We start from the raw sequence: 25,009 nt of genomic DNA, 5'->3' as shown, positions 1-25,009 counted from the left end.
ATCCGCAATATGTCATTATTGTCAAAATTATCAAATGTCGTGTCAACACTGTCAACGTTAACTGTCAAGTGTCAACTTTAACGTCAAACGTCAACTTCAAGCTTACGGCCAACGGAATTTTGGACGTGTTTTGGACCTAATCTGGCATTTTTGCTTTGCATTTTGCAATTTAATTTATATGTGATAAACAATAATAAACATAAATCAAAATATAAAAAAAACGTATGTGATGTGTAATGTGTCCAATCCATTTGCAGGCGATGATTTAATATTAAAATGTTATTTAAAGAGTCTGGGGTAGTTTTTTACGTCAATGATCTCCCACAAAACATAATTTATTTAAAAAATAACCTAAAAACTGGTAAACTCACTAATTATTATGACTATCGAAAACTATCGATAATAATCGATGGTCAAAGGACCGACTATCGATAATTATCGATGGTGGGGACTATCGATAGTTCTCGACCACTACCTGACCAGCCGACTAGCCGGCAGTGAATCTCTAGTACGAACGCAAATCGGGTAAATGTAAATTCGTCCGGCAACTTGCTATGTTACTAGTAGCCTGGTTTTTGTCTGTATTTTCTCTTGCTGTTTTTCAAATAAGTCCAAAATATTCGAGTTATTTTACTTTAAAAATATGAATTTAACTGAAAATTTAAAAATTTCGTTGAAACGTTGACATTAAGTACAAACTTTTCAATATTTTTTTAACCAACTAAACTAACCCTTACTTAACTAAACCAACCAACTAACCATTATAGACTTGTTTTTGGGCTCGAAATATACCAGCCCTAAAAATATTTGCAGTTATTTAAGACTCAGTCTGTATTATAAACACAAATAAATATTACAGTTGGGGGTTGGAACCTTTGGTAACACAGCAAAATGAAACACTAAATCACCACAATACACCAAAACACTTTTACTTTCACAATGGACGCGCGTTTCGCTAACCATGTTAGCATCATCAGTCATGATCAAGACTGAACTCTTGATCACCTGCTGATGATGCTAAAGTAAAAGTGTTTTGGTATACTATAGTGATTTATGTTTTATTTTGACAATTAAATATACAGGGTGTCCTGTATAGGTCAACTCCAGAAACACGACTATGCGGCTTTTTTCGCGAAAAAAAAAATCGCGAAAGAAAAAAAGTTTCTTATTAAAAAACATATTTTCTTGATAATATGGCAACACAGGTATTAGATTAAATTTACAACAAAGAAAATCCAGAAAATATCCAGTGGTTCGCAAAATTTTAGCAAAAAAATCATTTTTTTTAAATCTATACTAATATATAAAATCCTTAAGTGACTGACATACTGATTAATCACGATCCTGCTCAAACCACTCAACGTAAGAAGCTCAATTTTGGCATACAGGTTGATTCTAGGGTGTAGAGGTTCGATAAGAAGGGATTTTCGAAAGTTCAGTTCCAAGAGGGTGAAACCACCCCTCAAATATTACAATATTTTTTATTTAAAAAACGGTCAAGTTTCCGAAAAAACGCTTAAACACGTATTTTTTATTTTGGTTTTTTTTTATATATTTTAAGATTTTTTAGAAATATATACAGGGTGTTTCGAAAAATCTGGTCATTGATTAATCACGATCCTGCTTAAAGCGCTTGACGTAAAAAGCTGATTTTTGGAAAACAGATTGACTTTAGGGTGTAGAGGTTCGATAAGAAAGGATTTTTCGAAACTCGAATTCTAAGGGGGTGAAACTATCCCTCAAATATTAAAATTTTAAAACTCTTAAACACGTATATTTTATTTTGTTGTTTTACCTATTTTAAGATTTTTTATAAATTTATACAGGGTGTTTCATAAAATATGATCATTGAGTAATGACGATTCTGCTTAAACTGCTTGACGTTTAAAGCTGATTTTTGGCAAACGGATTGACTGTGGTGTGTAGAGATTCGATAAGGAGGGGTTTCTCGAATCTCAAATTCCAAGAGGGTGAAAACGCCCATCAAATATTACAATATTTGTTATTATATTTTGAAATTTTTTAAAAACTCATACAGGGTGTTCCAAATAGTTGGGTAATTTCTTAACCACGATTCTGCTTAAACTGCTTGACGTAAAAAGCTTATTTTTGGCAAACGGATTTTTCGAAAGTCAAATTCCAACGAGATGAAACTACCCCTCAAATATTAATAAGTTATATAATAATATCGCCATATTGTTTTTTCTCATGCTGACATAAATGTGAGAAAATTTTATCCAGTTTGTATGTTAATGGAAATTCTTGCTTTGCTTTATCATCACCATTACAAATGATTAATTCGACGCGAACGAAGTCGCTGGTACACGCTAGTATATCATAATTTACAATTTACAATAGGAAATTTTAATTGAAATTTCTAATTCGCAATGATTTTAATTCCGCATTATCAATATTAATTTACCTATATCCTTGTTACAAGTTCCCACAAGAATGTTTTCATCAATCCTAAATAAGTGTCTTCCTGGAAAACCATTTGCAAAACCTGTGGCTGTAAGATCTCTCAAAACTGACGCTTGACTGTATGGACTGTACTCCCAATTTCTAGTTCCGTTACCTTTGTTAACAAAAAAAAATAAAAAACCCGTTTTAACATAATTTTACTTGAGTTGTTTACCGGCATTGAATCCAATGTAAGCTGGAACACCTCCTTCTCCAGTTATTGTATCTCCACCAGCTTCAGTGTGACTAGTCCAGGCGAGGTTAAGGTAATTAAACATGGCGTATGTGTAGACTTCGTCGGTAGCAAGAACAGCTTGAAAGGTGTTTGTCTAGAAAGGGATTCATTTTTAAGAAATATATATTTATTATTCAAAACCCAAAACATTTATTTTACAAAAAAATGGATATTTTGACACTAAAAGAATTTCGACTTACATTGTCTTCCACTGACCGATATAAAGTATAGACTAATCTAAATCTTAGAACTACTAAGCTTATATACTAATGCAAAGGCATTCAAACTAGAGGTGGGTATAGATTGAAGGAGTCGTTCATTTGAACGTTAGGTGAACGGTTTTTTAGATATTAATTTTAGGGCTAGATATACAGGGTGGCGCACCTCATTCGCCTCGGTTGATTATAGGAAACCGGAAAGATGTAGAAACAATTTTTTTATGGGTATATGTAGAGAGACAATGTGCATACTTTAAAATTATTTTCAAATGTACAGGGTGTGTCAGAACTAAGATCCATACCAAAGTTATATTTTTTCTTATGGAACACCCGGTATTTTATTTAATTTTTTGATTGTTGGGTATAAAATAAGGCATTTATTAGAAGGGTTTAATATATCTAAAAGATTTTGTTTTTGAGGTATTTAAAGATATTTAAATACGCATGCTATAATAAAAAAGTTTGTCAACACCTTGTAGATTACTTTTCAGAATTAACTCTTGTGCTGACTTTCAATCTAGAGAAATAAACTTTACAAAAAAAATTGGTTTCTTCCTTAAATGTATACAGGGGTACCAAAAATTGCTGGTTTATTTTAAATACTTATTTTACATGAAAACTTCGTTATTTCAAATGCAACACCCTCTATTTTTTGAATAAAAAACGATTTTTCAATAAAATGACAATCAAGATGGCTGGTGTCGCCATGACAATTTGCTAGTAACAGTTAGGAGCTATTTTCAAATCAAAATCGATGATAAAGAAGTAGTTCTTTGATTTATATTGCGATGACTTATAATTAATGGTAAATAAAAATAATTACATATTGGATTTTTTACAAAAGAACCAATTAAGGCAAATTCATTTTCTTCACTTCCAACGACAGGTTTCTGCCTAATAGATCAACATTATTATATAATATCTTGATTATAATTACTATTACATCTTGATTACAATTATTAACTAAAAATATTAAATTGGTATTAAGAAGTCTATAATAAATAGTATATAGGTATAGAAATTGGCTTGATAATTTAATATTAGGTAAAATAATCAATCCAATTACGCCATTGTCATAAAGTGTTGAAAAACAAATGAAAGAACGGTATATTTGTTTTTTCTGGTCCCTTAAGTAATTGTTCTACCAAATTATCGCCGGTAGTGTTACGATTCTTGTTTTTATGAAACGTAAATTGCGCATGTGGTTCGTTCAAATGAACGAATCGTAAGAGTCGATTCAATATGAGAACTTGAATCGTGTGATTCGATTCACTAAAAAGAATCGTAATACCCATCACTAATTCAAACGGCATCTCAAGAACTCCATGACTCCTCCAAGAGCGAGTCTATGAGGTGGCGAGATTCTTGCGGAAAATGTTGTGTCTTCCCTCAGTCTAGCCTCGATAATGTTAAAATAATTTATTTAAACCAAATTGTTGTGAAACGTTAAGCTTAAAAATTTTTACTATCAAACCTTGCAGTCGAACAATGTTCTTTTTAAAACCTCTTTTAATGCGAAGTATGCGAGATAGCTTAATCGCCGTAAAAAACTCATCGACTTTATAAGAACATTTTGAACAGGAAAGCGGTAGTAATGGCCCTTTATGTCCCTTAAGTGCTGTTAAGATGGTGAGTTTTGTAGATTTAAATAATAACTGTTTATATATTTATAATTTATTTATTTTTGTTTAACCATAGATAGAAAGGTCTGTCTAGTTTGCAATAGATCTGAAAAAGTTGCAGTGGAATAAACCTCTAGCTATTTAATAAAATCTCATCTAATTTAGAAATGTTATAATTACGTTAAATACTATAACTACTTAGTTACCCTATATTTAGCATTGGCAAATCCGCCATTGAATGACACGTTCTTCCAGGTTATAATGATGGCATGTTTAGGATCAAACGTCTCAGAACCAATCACACCTTCTCTAATGTCCCACTTCAATCTCTCTCTGATTTCCACTCCCATCTGATCGTTTCGTTGTCTCAAATCTCTTTCCATTCTAAAGTAGACTCCTGGTTTTCGTGGATCAATATCACCATCTCTCAAGTCACCTATGTACCATTGGTTAAAAATTTGAAATTATTAATATACTGTAGATTACATGTTTAATATTTGAATAATTTATATTTAAATTCGTCTTAAGAGTCAATTTTACTAGTTCGAAAAAGTAGCAAAATAAGCGTTCGGCATTTAACGTTTTATGTAAAACTGACTAGGTATTTTTACACAAATGAAGAAGGAAATTAAAGATAAAGGATTATACTATATCCGTATTGTAGCACATTTTTAGACAACTTCTTTATTTTTAAGATTTTGATGGTCAAACATCAACAAAATATTCCTTATGTTTGGACTAAATTTTCTCGAAAATAAAGACATAATTTAAAATTCCGTTACCATATGGAAATAGATTAAAGTTTTGTCATTACAGTGATATATAATTTATATGGTTTTGTAACAAATTGCTCGCTATTTTATGACAAATTCTGAAGCTCTGCAAACCGTAATCAAGCCTAAAGGATGATTCACAGTACACCGAACCGCGCCCGAGCCGGGCACGTTCCGTGAAGTAGACACCGAGCCACGTCCGATCGTTCTGTATATGCAACACCGAGTTGATAACGGGGTTCGTATTAGTTCCGAGTATATTAGAAAACACAGCCCCATAGACACACGAAGATTTAATACGAACAATGCCAAAGTTCTCGTAATTGGAATTGGTACCAATTGCAGTTGATGAATAAAGAACAACACCTGCAGGGGAAACACCTGCTCAAAGGAAAAGATGAAAAATCTATCTTGTTCATTACATCCTTTCATTGTCCAGTTTTACGCATACCCTGTCGTCAAATACTGCTGTAAGATTCACTAATACTTACTACAGACATGATGAAAAGTGTATTTTGTTTATATCATGACTGCAGATTGCAGTCGGGGCACCAGGAAAAGTACATTCATGCTTTCCGCAACGTGGCGGGAACGGAGCGGATCCGAGAAAAAAATGTACGCCGACATTTCTGGGACGGGGCACGGACGAGTTCCGGCGAAGCTCGGATCGTGCTCGGCCTTTTACACTTTTTATCATGTCTGAGTAGGACAGCAGTATTTGACGACAGGGTATGCGTAAAACTGAACAATGAAAGGATGTAATGAACAAGATAGATCCTTCATCTTTTCCTTTGAGCAGGTGTTTCCCCTGCAGGTGTTGTTCTTTATTCATCAACTGCAATTGGTAACAATTCCAACTGCGAGAACTTTGGCATTGTTCGTATTAAATCTTCGTGTGTCTATGGGGCTGTGTTTTCTAATATACTCGCGGAACTAATACGAACCCCGTTATCAACTCGGTGTTGCATATACAGAAGGATCGGACGTGGCTCGGTGTCTACCTCACGGAACGTGCCCGGCACGGGCACGGTCCGGTGTACTGTGAATCATCCTTTAATCATAGAACGTATGTTTGGAATTTTGGGTGTGGCTTAACACGACAGGATCGGGCTAAGCCTTAGGCAGATTTCTGATATATAATATATATTTCCTTCACAGACACCGCCAGACACCCGCTTTACCCGACCCGAACAGTACATCGTAATGGACTCTTAAAGCAAAAAAATACGCACATATTAATAGCATCCCTTTTTAGACGTATTTTTTTTATTATGAATGGCTTTACCTATTCTGCACTTGCTGAAAAATACTCCAATAAAAGATGGATCGTTCTTTTTGGGCCAATCTCGCGTAGGGAATACTAGGGGGTAGTCGTAATTTGGGGGTGGATCGCTGAACTCCAAATAACCATTCAAGGAAACTCTAGTGTAGTTGAATCTGAATCCGAAAAATGGCAGTTGGAAATTCAAGTTTTTGTGAACCTAAAACAAAAAAAAAGAATACTTAATATTGTGAATTTTACATAGTTTAAATATAAGTTTACTAGAGCACAAAAAGGACCTTGTACGCATAATTGTAGGTGTCGTCACTGGAAACTGTCCCACGGGGGTAAACCTCGTGAGATGGAAAGTTTCCAACGACGACTACTGCAGAGAGTGCGGAGAGGAAGAAGAAACCATTGAGCACCTGCTGTGCCACTATCCGGCACTGGAATACCGACGCTTTAAAACTTTAGGGCAAGGTTTTTTGGAGGGACTAGAGGAAGCAGCAGAAGCCAACATCAGCGACATCGGGAACTTTGCAAAGAGCTGGAAGTGCTTTAACGCAAAGAAAGAATGAGAGGAAGGTTTGGTACAACAATAACAGGAGTTTAGGGAGTATTAGTGAAAGATAAAATCATTCTCAAATACTTTAAGGATTTTTTACTGATATAATAATTACAATTTTGTTTAGAAATAAAAACAAAAATTGTACAATGACCGCAATGAAAAACAGGCACGTTAAAAGTTTCAAAGATTTGAAAAAAAAATCAATATATTTTGTTCAAGTGGACTGATTTTAATGAATTTTTAAGCAATTTGTAGCAGAGTTATTTGACTTTTTAGGCTCTAAATTAAAAAGTATTGTCTCCATCTGTCAATTATACAAGAAAAATAACAAAATGTTATTTTGATGAAAGCGAGTGGAATAGTTACCAAGATAAGAAATGTTAAAAGATGCACTTTTTCTCGATGGTTTAGGTTTTTTGATTCATCTCTATAACTCTATTTTCGTCGGAGATATTCGCTTTTGAAAAAAAAACAACAACTATAGCATTAAAAGCATACATTTACTTTTAGCCATACTAATCAACACACCTATGATATAGCTTTTATTGATTTTGAAATATCACTGTCATTGAAAAGTTACATTATTATTATAGGTACATTATTTATTATTATATACCGGGTGCGTCTTAAAAGTGGCTCACCCCTATAACTTCTTTATTTTTTCAGAAAAAAAACGAGTTTTGGTATGTTAGTATATGACATAAATTAGGATTGATTGGTGTATTCAATCGTCTTTGGTCACTTCCTGTTTCACCGGAAATGACTGCAACTTTTGATTTTTAAATGGCACTCTCGGTATTTTTTTACTTTATTCTACAGAAAATGACATTCTGAAAGAATGACATATCATTTGTCAACTTTTGAAATCCTTGCTTAATAAAAAATTGTATTTTAAAATTCAATCTAGAGTGCCGATGGCTATGTTAAAAACACTAATTCTTCATCAAGGAGCCTTGGAGAAATATATTTGATCGTCTAATGCTTTTAGTGTCTTGTCCTGGCCAGTTAGAAATTGCTCAAATCGTATTTTTAATCATATCTCAATTTTTTCAAATGGAACAAGGGTTGCTAATTAGCATATATGGAAAAAGCATTTTTTTACGAATAATTTAATACCACACACTTAGTATTTCAAGTCAAATTTTCTTTACGAACCGTAAATTATAATTTCAAATAAACCATACGCGAAAATGTCAAAAGTTGACATATGATATGTCATTCTATTCAGAGTGACATTTTCTATCGAATAAAATAAAAAAATACCGAGGGTGCCATTTAAAAATCAAAAATTGTAGTCATTTCCGGTGAAACAGGAAGTGACCGAAAACAATTGAATACGTCAATCAATCCTAATTTATGTCATATACTAACACACCAAATCCCGTTTTTTTTAACAAAAAAAAATAAAAAGTTATAGGGGTGCTCTTTTGAGATGCATCCGGTATAATTTGTTGGCAGTTACTTTAGCAGAGAGAGTATTAAGTTTCATCAGCTATTTTTAGGTCTAATTGAACATGGTAGAAGTCAACTTCTGGACTTAAAACCATCTCTACTAGACCAACTGCCAGCAAGCAGTAATAATATGACCTTTCAATAACAGTGATATTATAAAAACAATAAACACTATTTCATAGGTGTTTGAGCAGAACCAAAGAACTAAAGTCAAGTTTTCAATGTTATAATTGTTATTAATCATTACTGGTTTCTTCAAAACGAATCTTCAATATCTCCAAAAAAAAATATTGAGAAGAATCGGAAAACTATACAGGAAAGATAATTTGCAATTGTTTACTTTGTTAAACCATTCCATAACGTGTTTCAAGCTTTGGGCTAAATAACCACATTTTGTTTTCCCTCGTATAACAGACATATGATAAGAATAATTTCTAATATAAAAAGAGGCTAGAAAGTCAAATAATTTAGCTGCAAATTGTTTAAAATATCATTAAAACGACTAACTAAACATAGTTCAAAATATTTTGAACTTTAAAATATATGAAAATTGTGAAGGTGTCCGTTTTTCGTGCCGGTGAGTGTATAAAGGTTGATTCTCCCTATATCTTCCATATTGGTTACATATACCTTCCATATAATTTTATTGTATTCACACTTCACACATTAAACGTAACCATGAAAACGGTACGGAATCGGAACGGATAGTGTGCATTGTCCTATTCATATTTACACGATATAATATTTTTCGTAAACGGAAAGGAAACGGAAAGTAGCGGATATGGAGGTATAGAGTGAATCAAACTTAATGCGCTACATAATTTACCTGTGGTGATGAGGACTGAATTTCCTTTTGGTAATCTCCTTCGTTGTCGGCGTTACCACCCTGATCGTAAAAGGGATACATAAAGATCTGTCTAATCGTTGACAAACGCTGATCGGTGAGAGTGTAAGGTGTTCCAGCACCACCCCTTTGGTCGGTATCCGGAGGAGCGATTCTTGAATTCATAGGATCTAAAAAATGATAATGGGTAATCCTTTAACTTACTAAATTGTAAATCATGATAATATTTTTATTATTTGTCAAATGGTTCATAAATGTGTAGTTTAATGACATAACTAATAATCCATTTCCAGGGGCGGCTTGTCCAATGAGGCAGATGAGGCAGTGCCTCACCAATACATTTGAAGAATTACACGTATTAATCGATACATCTTTAATCACAATTTTAATTATTTTTTCCTATTTGCATCAATAAAAATTGTTTTTTATCCCTCATTCTACAATAAATTACGTCGATGGTATTCCTATTCCTTTCCCATATGCGACAAACTCGACGATGTATATCCATCTCATTTGTTCTTTAAGAAATATATGTGCAGAGGTTTGCCTCTCGCCTTTCCTTGTCTAGCGTATTGTGGTATATCGCATTGACGGAGCGACAGCGTTCACTGGAATCTTAAATATATAGAATGAAAAGAAAAAGCATAGACAAAACCTTTAGTTGAAGAGAGATAAAATGTATGGAGCATTAGCGCGTAAAAAGACCGTATTGAGGCGAGCCTCAAATGTAAATTTAAACCTTAAAAGCCGTTCGTTAAAAATATGTATCACTTCCCGATCAGCCCGAGAGATTTTAGGCGACAGGCTGAAAATGCAGAATTGCATTATTTGGGAATTTGTTAATTTGTATTAGTTTGAATCAGAGTTTGAATTAACTCTGCCGGTTATTGCACTGTTTTGTCTCTAATTGATTAATATATACGTTTTTTAAAGTGAATTGTATGTTTAATTACTCGTCTTACTGATTACAACGTATTAAGTAAATACTTAAAAAGTGGGCAGTGACTTGTTGATTGATATGATGATTTAGAGGGACCATGCATCATCAGAGGACTTCCCCAGGTAAAGTTTTTCGAATTCGAATTATTTCTAGATAAATTGTGTACTCGTATAGTCAAAAAGTAAAGCAACCTGTTACAGAGATTTCATTTTGTTTTATTTTATAGGATGGGTAGAAAAACAAAATTTTACCATACAGAGTAAAATATAAGACAAAATATCCTGAGGTCGCTTTGATAAAAATTTACTGTTGCAATAGCCCTATGTAATAGGTACCGTATGATCGAAAAAAAACGGCGTCCAGTTGGCTTGAAAATGACGATCGATGACATTTCCCATATAATTTTACATATAATGACAGCGATCTTCATTTCATAGCTATCGCTGACGCCGTTTTTATTCGATCATACGGTATAATACTGCGAATTATATTACAAATAAGGCTATTTCCGCAACTGCTAAAAATTTAAAAATATTTTAAATACAAAAATGTGCGTTTTTTAAGTCTGTAGGTATCTAAAATACTAAAAATAATATACAATATACAGTGTTTAAAAAATTGAGATATAGCAATATAATATTGCAATGTTGGCCGTGCCATAAAAAAATCCCTGTATAAAATAATGTGAATTTTTCTCGGATTTCTTCTTTTGTCCTACCAACTTCGCTATTTACATACTTAAGCAATAACATATCAATAAGTTAAATTCACTCCAGGTTTTTACCACTTTTTAAAAAATTAAATTTTTCAAATATGAATTATCATGGAAATCCCGCATATATAGTGCTTCAAATAAATCAATAGTGTGATGTATGCTGAATTTTATGCTGAACCCAATTCTGTACAGAAAAATGGTAATGCGATTGCAATTTTAAAGAAAATATTTTTTTAGGATATGCATTTTTTTTATATAGAACTTTTTTTTCATATATTTGTCAACTACGAAGATATTGGACTTCCTCGTACTAATGGTCACCCTATATAGTACATACTAATAAAAATTCTCTTCTAATGTGCCTCACCATCTTCCAGTGCTACGAGCCGCCCCTGTCCATTTCCAAACTAGTGATGAGCGAGAGTAGTATTCGTCTTACACAAGGACCAAGATTAAAACTAAGGTATGATCTGCAAGACTAAGACCAAGAACAACCAGTGTCAGACTTCCACAAAACCATACATACATACATGCATACTGCCATGACGAGTATTTGACACGCATCAAGGCGTTTTCTTTCATAAGCTTTTCTGTGACTGAAACGCCCGATACGTGATGTTATTTGTCTACCGCACTCCGGACATTCAAAAATCTCATTGCTTTGTTGCCTCTTTACTTTTTGGTTGTCGCTCTTAACTGAGTTTATAATTCTTCTCCATTGCGTTCTATTGTGAGCTGCTTCTTCCCACTCATTCTGCATGTTAATCCCCTTTAAGTTTTCGTGGAAAATATCCTTGTACCTTATGAGTTGTCCACCCGGCCTTCTCTTACCGTCTATAAGCCCACCCTAAAGCAGAGATTTTGGTATGCGGTTTTCTTGCATTTTGCCTACTTGACCAAACGCGTCCACGTCCACAAAACCAAGACCAACCATGCAAGTCTGTTGCAGTTTTGCTGTTATTTTTTTTCACGGTTTCCAAAACAGGTTAAATACCGCCTGTGCCTTTATAGACTTATTTTCAGCATATAAAACGGTATGGAAAAGGAGAATAATATACAAACCGCAACAGTTAAGAAGATAACGAAACTTATACAGAACTTGTTGAGCAGTAGAAGAATAATAGTTCATATCAACGACAAGTTTAGCTCTTCACGAACACTCAATAATGGTCTCCTTCAAGGGTCGGTACTTGCTCCATAATTATTTAACATTTACATAGATGATATTCCTACTACCTCTGCTCGTAAATTTATTAACGCAGATCATTTGGCTCTGGCTGTACAACATCAGTCATTAGATTTCGGTAGTGCCCAGTTAACTGAAGATCTTGAAACTCTGCACTCTTACTATAAGAAATGGTGTCTTAAACCAAATCCTCTAAAATTGGAATCTAGCCCTTTTCGCTTATTATTACTAAGTCTTTTGCTTTTATACAGACTTATTTGTTTTAAGTTTATTTAGTATTAGCACAGATTATACAGATTATGATCTTTGTTTTTTCTTTATTGTTTTTCGTGGTTCCAATTTTCGGAATCGGGCACTAGTTAGGTGACTAGTTTGTGCACATAGCACGCCCACTTATGGCCTCTAAAATTGTGCACAGCGCCTGACCGGCACAGTTATTAGAGAGATATCGGAAAACCGAATAGCGTCATCCAGTATTTACGCGTACCTTATCATGGTTACGATATACGCAAGTCAACGCAACACCCGCTAATAACGTTACCGCCTGACGTAATTTGCGGATCAATTACACCAAGCGCTCTTTCTAAATAACCTCTGATAACGTTTAAAAATTACTTAAATGGGCATGTGCGGGTATTTAACAACCGGAGCCGGCCGGCGAGATCTTTTATTTTAGGTTATGTTTGAATTATTGCTTTAGTTTAAATATGGCCCAAAATATGGATTCCACCTCTTCCAATACTATAAAGAGTCTTAGGTTTACAGCAGATGACGACTTAGCCCTTCTAAGAGAATTTGTTGCTTGTTGCCCTAAACCCATAAGCAGACGTTGAACAATAAAGCACTGGAAATAAGCACTTTAGCCCTTTAGTTTTAAAATACCTAGTAAACAAAACAATTTCAAAGTTTTAAATTCAAAGTTAGGTTAAGTTTAAATAGCGGACGCGACGCGATCAGAATTCTTTCCGATCCGATAACTATAAATGAAGAGAGTTAATACCACCTCACGTAAAGGAAATAACACCTGGCGCCTTATTAACGTCCATGCAAGCTATTCGGTTTAACGATATCTCTCTATTACGCTGTTTATTGTTATTTTACGCGAGTTTATTTTTGCGCACATGAAATTTGACTCGTTTGCACATCGTCATGAAAAACAATTTTCATACCACGAATTAGGGACAAGATTTTTATCTGTATACTTATAGGATACCTAATCTGTGGTATTAGTGAGCTTCTCAGGGTGCAGCCACACTATCCTAAAAACGGCGTATCGGCGTAACGGCGTAATGACCTTGAATAGATTTCCAGTAATTCTATTGGCTGAAATTTTTGACAGATGAATTTGACAGATAAAATTTCTGACAGATGAATGTTTCAGCCAAAAGAATTACTGGAAATCTATTCAAGGTCATTACGCCGTTACGCCGATACGCCGTTTTTAGGATAGTGTGGCTGCACCCTCATACGAAATATGCAGTGTTGGTATGGAAGCGGTCAATTATTCGGCAATGTATACGAGGTTCCGCAAAAAGTTAAATACAAAAGTTATAGGGTTTTTAAATGTATATTGGCGAGTAATAAATTTAAATATACAGAGTCGATCAAAAAATCGTGGCACCTCAAAGATTTTTTTTTAATGGAACCCCCTGTATATTATTAGGTATTTTAATTATTCCTTCAATTTTAAGCAAAAATTGTAATACACATGATGTACTTAAATCCAACCGTTTCCAAGATATCGAGTTTTGGTTTTGAAATAAACGAAAATTTTGCAATTTCCAGACTTGATATAATCTCATTTTATACACCTAAACAAAAATGCTAACTTGAAAACTAATGTCAAATATTATAACCACAGTTTTCGCAGAATGGCATCGTTAAATGAAACCGAACACATCTAAATTAATTAAATCGAATTGTTTAAGTGATATTTTTAAAAGTCTCGGAACCGGAAGTACATTATGTGTATCTCTATGTTGTAGAATTATGCTATGTTGCTTGTACTATGTTGCTTAGAATTGAAGGAAAAATTGAAATATGCAATAATATATAGGGGGTTCCATTTAAAAAAATGAAACTTTGAAGTGCCAAGACTTTATGACCGACCCTGTATACTTAAATTTATTACTCACCAATAAACATTTAAAAACCCTATAACTTTTATATTTAACTTATTGCGGTACCTCGTATATTTTACCAACTCTATCCCACACAGCACGTCCAAATGAAATTACGTTTCTACAAGTGAGACACATGAGAAACAAAATAAATTAAAGTGAACCTAAGTGTTCATCTAGTTCTAACATATACATATGAGATACACGCAGGTTTATATTGATAGAACTGTGCGATACAGTGTTTACTAGTTGTATACCGTATGCACTCAAGATTCTAAAGAGTTTTTTGTAACGTAACAAATAATTATTAAAATGATGAAATCTGACGTCGGTATATGAGATATACAATGTATAAGTCATATGTATGTGTGATACTTCGTATCACAGTTGTGCCTATAGTACACACCTTGTAAAAATATGACGTATACACATAGTATAAAAATCTATATAGACACTTTGTAATAGTGTACTGTTGTGTCTACATTCTAGCATGAAATGAAGGTGTGCGCACGCGCGGATAGCCTCAGCGTAGATACACCGACCAAGTGTATCTTATGTGTCCTCTCTCCTTTCTCCTTTCTAGGAGTGGTATGTGTTAGCGTATTGTTTTATCATTCGGAAGCTCTATATAAATGTTCTGTTTGTGTGTAGTTTAAAAGAGATTTTAAGGTAAGCACAAGTTTTTAATTGCCTTGTTACACCTTCCTAAGAGTATTATTAATATTCTAGCAGCGACTCTTCCCTTACTCGATACCCAATTTACCAAATTTTGACTCCAATGAATGAAAACTCCAAATATTCTCGTATAATGATAAAGAGGTTAGCTCTGCAATATATTTTTTTTTTTTTAATTTGGAAATAATAAAAATCTAAATGGACCAGAGAAAGAAAGATTTAAACACTTCAAAGAACTTCTTACACTGATATTCGGTAAGTTATAGATGGATCAATATACAGATATGTTTAATATTCAATAATCAGTTTCATATAAAATTTAAGGGTGAGATTGTTAATCTGGAAATAAAATACAAGAAAGTCCAACAGAGTGCTCGATGAATGAGTATGCTAACAAACCAACTGCTTGGAGGGAAACGAGGTCCACCAAATCGTGGCGATATACCAGTGTTTACCATTTTAGTATGTTGTACTTATATTTTTAATACTAGGTACTTATATTTTTAATACGATACAATTCTGGTTTCTGCAGTGTAAATAATTATTATTATTGTATTATTTGCGCTATTGCGTTCCATGATATAAAGAAATATAAGAATTTTATTTTTTAACCACTTAGTCCATTTTATGGAAGAAAAATGGTACATTTAATACAAAACAAAAATGGAACAATTTTAAGGCTACTTCTCTTGAACTTACGATCGAGATACTTTTGGAAAATACAAAGTTTTGACTTCCTAATTTTCGTTCTAAAAGATATAATTGGTATCATTGAATAAATATTTCTTAAAAAGAACGAAGTTAGGCATCAAAACTTGTATTATTTCCTAAATTCGTTCATAAGAAGTAGTTTTATCTAGCACAAGATGTATATACGAAGCAAAATACATACGTATACACGCGGTAGTCACAACTTCAATGTGTAAACAGAGTTTAAACGTAATACACAAGCACTGTGTATCCTACGGCACACTGTGTATCCCTTACTTTGTGTATACGTAAATGCTATACTGTGGCTACATTGTGAGGCGGACGTTTAACCTTTGTGCATACGTGTTGAACTACAATGTGTAAACGTAGCAGATTTACATCGGGGGAATTGTGTCACCCTGTGTCTACATCTAATAATGTAAACACATCGTAAATGTGATTTGATGTGTTGTAAGGGATGATTTTACCCAATAATCGACCGTTTCCATACATACGAGTATCAGCGACCCTGTATATACTTACATTTTATGTTTTTTCGAACATAGATATTCACATACATTTTGCGAATACGAATACAAACGAATGCGAATATTCATTACATTACTAGTGCGCTTAATAATTAAAACAATGAGCAATATTATTTCTTGTCAATTATTTTTAAGCACTTATTGACCTGCCCTCGTACCAACATTAAAATGTAAACAGTAACTATAACACCTTCACTTTTCCTACATACCAACAAAGTAATATATTAGGTATAAAACTATGGATGGTGTTCCAAATATAAAAAAATCACTTTCATTATCATCAACTACACCTTATGTAGGTTAAGATAAAACTTAAAGTAAATATAAACAAAATAGTTTTTGAATAGGGCAAACACTTTAAAAGTTTGATGAATATATTTGTTCATTATCTTTAATTTAAATATGTGTGTAGTAAATTATTAAGAAATATACTGTAGATATTTTTTATAAGATCTACGAGGGTTGTTCTTATTTTTGCTACACTTCTCTACAGGGTGGCGCAGCTCATTCACCTCGGTTGATTATACCCTTGTATATGAATTTTTAAAGTAGCTCAACCTAAGACGTTTATGGATGTAAAGCACCAGATGGCGGGGCGTATTTCACAGTCTTTTACTACAGAAAAATATTTTTTGTTACTCTGAATTTTGAAGCGACCAATAAAAACAGAGAAAATAAAAATCGATAATTTTCGGACCGTGCCAATTGGTTACTAATCGACCAGATACTTTTTGTCTATTAGATATGCTATAAAAGCTGGTAATTATACAATTCGACCATTGTAAATACTCGACAAATTCCGCAAGGCCGACGAGGCCGATGCTTTTCACTGATAAGAAAAAAAATGTTTGTTTAGGTAATTTTCGAGATATTTTTTCTTTCTGAATGCACATTTTTAAAGTGTTTTATATTCTTTGTCCGCTTGATCTATTATGTATCGAAGTTCTGTTTCTTCTAGTTTTAAAAAATGTTCTTATTTCTTTATAGTTGTAGTGGTTGTAGTGTAAAATTATATTAATTTTATTAAGTTTAATTATAATGTTTAGTGTAGAATACCAGAAATAGTTTAGTAGTGTTTTTATAGTTTATTTATTTTGTAGTTAAGTAGTAGGTGAAGCGATAATTTGGTTATTTTTTCTTTTTGTTTGATTAATTAGTAAGTTTATAATTTTTTCAGTGTAAAATACAAGAAGTAGTTGTGTAGTGTTTTTATAAGGGATTATATTCGTTTATTTTGTAGACGAGTAGTAGGTAAATGTATTTGGGAATTTTTTTCTTTTTGTTTTTCTTCTAATTGTAGTAGTTCTATTAAGTATTGTGATAGATACGCTGATACGCTATATATTCCTTCAACTTCGTTGAAAAGTGCGTTATCATATAATTTTGGTTTTCTGGTAGTAGAATATACGAAAAAAAAATCTGATCAAATTTATTTTAAATTAAATTAATCGAGTCTTATTAATCAAATTAATCTAGTCAAATAAAAATAATAGTTAGTTTCTAAATACTATACGATGTTCTCTATGGGTATCTCGGAAAGTACTGGAGATAGAGAGTCTGTTAAATGGGGAAAGAATTGCAGTTTTGTGGGGTCATAAATATGCGCCTTTCGGATTTCTCCGAGAAGTTCAAGGCTTACTATATATTTCGAAAAACACAAATTTTGGCTATTTTAAAACTTGTCTCTAATTCCATTATAATCTACCGTATGATCGAATAAAAACGGCGTCAACGATGGCTATGAAATGAAGATCGTTGTCATTTTATATGTTAATTTTACATATTACATATGGATATTATCATCGATCGTCATTTCATAGCCATCGCTGACGCCGTTTTTATTCGATCATATGGTATTTTAGACAAAAAGTTTTCAGATAAAAGTTGTAGATAATCACATACCTAACGAGTTTGTGTTTTCTGTTTTTTTTTCTAAAGCCTGTAATTTTTGACATATGACACAAACATTATGTTTTTTTTAAATGGAAATCCTAGTTGGCCATGACTTCATAAAAAGCGCCATTCTTTAAGCTTTTCAGCGATATAGGTATAATATGTTTTTTTTTTCGAAAAATTACAAGTTATAGCCAATTCTTTTCTTTCTTGGCTAATTCCCATACCAGTAATGCCATGCCAATTAGTTGGCATCAAAAATGTAAAAAGTTTTATGTTTTCAAAAAAAAAATATCGTAAAATTCGTAAAGCACTCAATTTAGAATAAAATAATCTAAGAATGAAATGATTCTTTTATAAACCTGCATTAAATCAAATTAAAATAGGTATGTAACTTTTTTTTTAATATTAATTAACAGCAATTAGCATTATCATAAATTATAAATAATGTACCAACATATCGAAATAATAATTTCTTTGTTAATACGGTTTAGAATTCTTAAAATAACAGGCAAAAATAATCCACAATTTACAATAAAATAAAAGTTTCGTTTAAATTTCTTAATCAGCTGATCATTATTAAAGTTCGCAGAAACTCGGGGGGCTATATTATTACATTACTCTGAGGAAAATATCGAAAATAATCGATATTTTTGACTCCGCCCCGAAAGGTTCACGATTTGTCCTCCAGTTGGCAGCACATTTTGTCTAGTCGGTTGAACAACTTTAAGAATATATAAACAAGGATTATACAAAAACGGAAAGATGTAGAAACAAAATATTTTATGGGTATATACGGGAAGGCAATGTACACAATTTAAAATTATTTTTAAATATACAGGGTGTTTCAGAACTAAGATCCATACCAAAGTTATATTTTTTCTTATGGAACACACCGGTATTTAATTTCATTTTTGGATTCTTGGGCCCAAGAAAGGCATTTATTATAAGGGTTAAATATGTTTAAAATCTTTAGTTTTTGAGATATTTAAAGATATTTAAATTTACATGCTACTATAAAATAGATTATTAACACCCTGTACATTACTTTTCAGAATTAATTCTTGTGCTGAGTTTAAATGTAAAAAAATAAACTTTACTGAAAAATGGTATTGCTTCCTTAAATTTATACAGGGGTGTCAAAAATTGGTGATCTGTTTTAAGAATTTATTTTATATAAAAACTTCGTTATTTCAAATGCAACACTCTGTATTTTTTTAATAAACCGAAGCAGATTCCAATGTTCTTTCAAACTATATTAGGGTTTTCTATACCTATCTAGCTCAGATTTTGAATAAAAAGCGATTTTTAAATAAAATTACAGTCAAGATGGCTGCTGTCGCAATGGCAATTTTCTAGTGACAGTAAGTAACTATTTTCAAAGTCGATATTAGTTTATGGACATTATTATTTATAATTTATAACAGTTTGCTTAGATTTACGTACAATAGTTTAATAAATAAGTATTCATTATTTTATCAAGAAAAATAAAGCAATATCTGCTGGCGGAACGAATGGATATGTTTCTAGTGATTTTACTTTGTGAGGAAAATTGCTTCTTGACGTCAAGAACTTATGCTCAAAGGTATCCAAAAATAGGAATCTTCCTGATAAGCGTTCCTTTGAAAAACTACTTGCCTTATTTCTCAGGGCTGGTAGTGTGGTTTAAAAAACCTGTTAGACATAAACCTGTCGTTGGAAGTGAAGAAAATGAATTTGCCGTAATTGTCTCTTTTATAGAAAATCCATATACCTACAAATCATCGTAAAATAAATCAAAAAGAACTACTTCTTCGTTTTTCTTGTTAAAATAATAAATACATATTTAATAAATATTATTTATTAAACTATTGTACGTAAATTAAATAAAAGTAAACTGCTATAAATTTAAATTAGTCCATAAACTAATTTTACTAATTACGATTTTGAAAATAGCTACTAACTGTCAATAAAAAACCTGCCATAACAACACTAGCCCTCTTGGTTGTCATTTTATTGAAAAATTGTTCTTTATTCAAAATCTGAGCTAGATATAGCTTGAAAGAGCATTTAAATCTGCTTCGTATCATTATAAAAAATACAGAGTGTTGTATTTGAAATAACGAAGTTTTTATGTAAAATAATTCCTTAAATTAAATCAGCAATTTTTGATAGCCCTGTACAAATTCAAGAAAGCAATAAATTGTTTCAGTAAAGTTTATTTATCTACCTTTAAACTCAGCACAAGAACTAATTCTGAAAAGTAATGTACAGGGTGTTGATAGTCTATTCTATTGTAGCATGCATTTTTAAATACCTTTAAATATCTCAAAAAACAAAGATCTTAAGCATATTTAACTCTTATAATAAATTCCTTTTTCTGGGCACACAGATATTCCGAATCCAAAAATGAAATAAAATACCGGGTGTTCCATAAGAAAAAATATATCTTTGGTATGGATCTTAGTTCTGAAATACCCTGTATATTTCAAAATAATTTTAAATTGAGTACATTGCCTCCCCACATACACCCATAAAATGTTTTGTTTCTACATTTTTTCGTTTTCGTATAATCAACCGAGGAGAATGAGGTGCGCCACCCTGTATATCATGAAGCAATACATTTTTTTTGCATCTCAAGTTGTTAGATTATAGAAAACTGTTATTTTTGATTTAACAGTTAGTATTGATTTCTGTGAGACCAATTGTGAGCATCAAAATTGTCACCGTCCTGTTATACTATGGTACAGGTTTATTGAAATTTATTTCAGAATGATTCAACTTGAGTAATATAAAAATTTCTATAATATTTACAACACTTCTGTACTATTTATTTCACATGACTCATTAGTTCAGTACCTACTAATATCTCGCAATGAGATAAAGATGATACAGTACAGATAAGATAATTTTGTTCATTATAAAGTGTAGCTAAATAATTGTAATCGTGATAAATACATCTGGTTATATTTCCCATATCTTTATAAATCCACCTGTACCCTGTACTGCAACATATTTTATTTAAAAATATATTACTGGATTATTTGTTTGTTTTTAATAAAATAAATTTTGACAAAAATTACAGATATTTATATTTCATTGTTAAGGTACGCGCACACTGACCAGAGCCGCACGCGCCGCATCGTCCGAAGAAAAATATTGTTTGCGTTACTTTCAATGAAGGCAGGCGCACACTAACCAGAGCAGCACGAATCGCATCGACGAAAATGCGTAGGGATCGGCAAGACAAGAAATCTTGTCTTGACAAACAATTTCTTGTCTTGTCTTGAAATATTTTCAAGAATTAAAAAGAAATCTTGTCTTGGCCATTTCTTGAGAGTTTATTTCTTGTCTTGATTCAAGAAATCTTGAAATTTCTTGATATCTTGACAAAAGGGGAACCCCCGTTTAAAATCCATTTGTTAAAGGGGAACCCCCTGTTTAAAAGTCGCGGTGAGATTGGTTAATGTGATGTTTATGCTTTATGTGTAAAATCGAGGGTCAGGTATCTAATTTTCAAAAAATTCAAAAACTTTGGGCTGCATTATACTACAGTAGCCAAAATCATCAGATTTAAATAATTTTGTTGATTATTATTATTATCTAACATTAAAATGAGTGATTGTGATGGTTCGTTGAGCCGCAAAATCTGAGCCATTCGTAATTGCATCTGGTTCAGAATACCTATCACCTCGGACACCTGGACGTAGCAGTTTAATTAGTGACTTTGACAGTAGTGAGGTGACACACAATACTATTACAGATAAAAACAGTCAAAACAACAATGATAAAAGCTACTCTACTTCAGTGGCGTACATTAAAATGTATTATTTTTTTATTTTAAAAGTTTTACGTTAATTCAAAAAGTCTGTATATGCCACTGAAGTAGACCCGTAGTTTGCAAAGTTTTTTTTTATTCTAATATCGTAGGCCATAACATATCCAAAAAATTATAAAAAAAAATTTAAAAATTAAAAAATTATTAGGCATTAAAAAAGGTTCCAATTTAATTTGGCCCACAGTATGCCAACTTTGGACATCCTACAAAGTACCGCTTCGTTCAAATATTTTTTGCTTAATAATTTTTTTATCCATCAATTAATGGATTTTCCTATAATAGGTATACAAATACCTAAGTAATATTTTCAAGAAATTTCAAGATTTTCTTGATTTCTTGCCAAAAAATCTTGATCTTGAGAAGTAATTACTTGTCTTGTCTTGAAAACCAAAAATCATTTCTTGTCTTGAAATCAAGACAAGATCAAGAAGTTGTCAAGAAAATGACGACCCTAAAAATGCGGCCAGCATTGTTGGGCCAGAATGATTTTCGGTAAATGCGGCTAGTGCTGCTGACGTCACAGGCTTACTTCCACTCTACGTAGCGTAGGTAGTCGAAGAGGAGATTAGAAATTCAATATGCTAAGAAAGTTCGCAAATTTTTCATGGCTCATATTAAAATATTGAGAAATGTTTAGTTCATCCTCAATTAAATATGGAAATAATGTGGATTTTTACCGATATTGTAAACCTATAACTTTCGATTCCTTCTCGTGATTTCTTCTTCTTCTATTCGCAAGGAGCTCATAATTATTTCTTGTTCGTTGTCATTTATTGTCGAGAAATATTTAAAAAAACACGCTTATCACCGCAGACAGGACTTCGGAGGCGACTGATGAGAAATTCGATTGGCAAATACGGGTGTAGTAGGGGCAAAAAGAAACAAAATAGCGAATAATGCGGCGCGTTCGGTACGGCTCACTATGCGCGACAAGAAAAAAAAGTGCGATATGTACGGCGCCGGCGCACAGTGTAACGAAATCGGGAAATTGACCTCTTAGTCGGGGTTTCTTTAATTTACCAAATCTATACAAAAATTTCATACAATGAAATTTATTATTTTCAGAAGTTTCCTTGTGTTGTTCAATTCCAACAATTTTTTCCGTAAAGAGAGGTCTTTTGCCAACAACAAACCTGAAAAAAATGTCCCAATTTTTTTCAAGTCTAGTTTCTACATGTTTATTATGACTTTCAAAAAAACGGTTACATTCGCGCAAGGTTATATATACAAAATATCATAGAGTGAACCTTCTAGTATACTGTTACATATAAATTTCATCCACCTACATAGATCCGAACCTGGAAGAAAAAAATAAATTTCTTCGGCAATAATTACGTTTTCCATTGATTCGACCGTAGTTTGGTGACATGAAAGAGACAGCAGAACTATATTTGTTTCCCTTTACGGTTGGTATTATATGCCTTCAAGCATTCATATGCTTTTGATTCATGGTGCAGATATCTGTGAACGTTTTCAATTTATACCCATCGGCAAAATGTCCAAAGAAGCATCTGAATCAAGAAACAAAGAATTTCGATCGTTCCGCCAAAATTTTTCCAGGAAGAGTGGTCGTAAGGAAACTATTGAAGATATATTTCACAACTTATTAATATATTCAGATCCTCTACTTTCACATCTGCGACCAAAGCACTCTAAAAATAAAAAAGTAGACTTGTTTCCGGAAGCGAAAGAGCTCTTGTATATGGATGGAGAAGAAATTGAGAATGATTTTTCAGCATGTTTTATGTAAGTGCCTTACACATTATGTTATTTTGGAATAATATACATCCAACATAAATTATCGCATTAATTTGGAAAACTGCAAAGTATTCTTAAATTCTCTTGGTTAACAATAATCTCAAAAGTTATTTGCATTAATAGCAACTTGTTAAGGAATGGAAAATGGAAAGTATATCATAACACAGGCAGATCTTAGATTTAAGTTTTTCACATAAAAATGTTTGAAGTGTTTCAAGAATAAATACTACGAAAAATATAAGTGTTGCGAAATTTTTTTGTGAGGTGTGTATTATGGTTTCCTTTGTTGAAGTTGAATACGTTTTTTTCGCATATTATCATATTATTTAATACTGTTAAAAGATATTTGCCCCTTGTGTCGTTCTCTTTGAGTTTTGCAGTCTTATCTAATTTATCCCTGATTATTTGAATATTTAGGAATGTTGATTGAGTTTTGACATAATAGCGAGAGATAAATAATTCTTCGACAGTAATTTGATAACGTTTTTGGTCCATAAGAGCTATAAACTCTTCGTAAATAAAAAAATATACCTGTAAAATCCTTTTATAAAACTTCGTATTTTTTTTACCTTCCATTACGTCTTTTTTTACTCTTTTCACCCTGTAGCAAAAATTCCTAGTCGTATTATTTAATTTCTGTCAAAAAAATTCAGCAAGAATAGTGATAACTGAAGAAAAATGCCAATGTCCCACTATTTTAGTTTTCGTTACACTGTGCGGCGCCGGCGGCGGCGCGTGCTGCGAGTGCGATTCTGGTCAATGTGCGCGTACCTTAAACTAAACACCCTATAAAGCTCTTTAGAATAATATACGTATAAGGAAGCGTCAATTAATTATATGGTGGTTCAGGGGAGCAGGGGGTCGGTGGTCAAGCCGAATCTCACTAAATCTCATGTAAGAGAGAGAGGGGGTTTTGGCAAATACCACGTTGTTTATGTTTCTTAACCAAAAAATAGTGTAAAAATGTGAGAAAATCAGATTAAATTGAAGTGAAACATGTTTCTAGACTAATCTGACACAATGCTTCTATACCGGATGTTTTTTAAAAGTGGCTCACCCCAGTAACTTTTTTATTTTTTTCAGATAAAAAAACGAGATTTGGTATGTTAGTACTTGTATATGACTTAAATTAGGATTGATTGACGTATTCAGATGCTTTCGGTCACTTTTTGTTTCACCGGAAATTGATTTTTTTAAATGACAACCTTGGCATTGCTTTACTTTATTCGATATA

General features: G+C 32.5%; 1 protein-coding gene across 1 annotated transcript in view; it reads right to left on the bottom strand.

Moving 5' to 3' along the window:
• The window catches only part of LOC115891156 (protein mesh-like), a 65,447-nt gene that overhangs the window by 26,699 nt on the left and 13,739 nt on the right, over window positions 1-25,009 (bottom strand). The window contains 5 exon segments of the mRNA XM_030911556.1: window positions 2,423-2,575; window positions 2,636-2,789; window positions 4,742-4,971; window positions 6,594-6,789; window positions 9,416-9,603. Of these exon segments, the coding sequence (XP_030767416.1) occupies window positions 2,423-2,575; window positions 2,636-2,789; window positions 4,742-4,971; window positions 6,594-6,789; window positions 9,416-9,603 (921 nt within the window).

The sequence above is a fragment of the Sitophilus oryzae genome, unplaced genomic scaffold (genome assembly GCF_002938485.1).
Source record: "Sitophilus oryzae breed Bouriz unplaced genomic scaffold, Soryzae_2.0 scaffold_969_pilon_pilon, whole genome shotgun sequence".
Taxonomy (NCBI): Eukaryota; Metazoa; Arthropoda; class Insecta; order Coleoptera; family Curculionidae; genus Sitophilus; species Sitophilus oryzae.
This window is presented reverse-complemented; position numbering and strand designations above follow the sequence as displayed.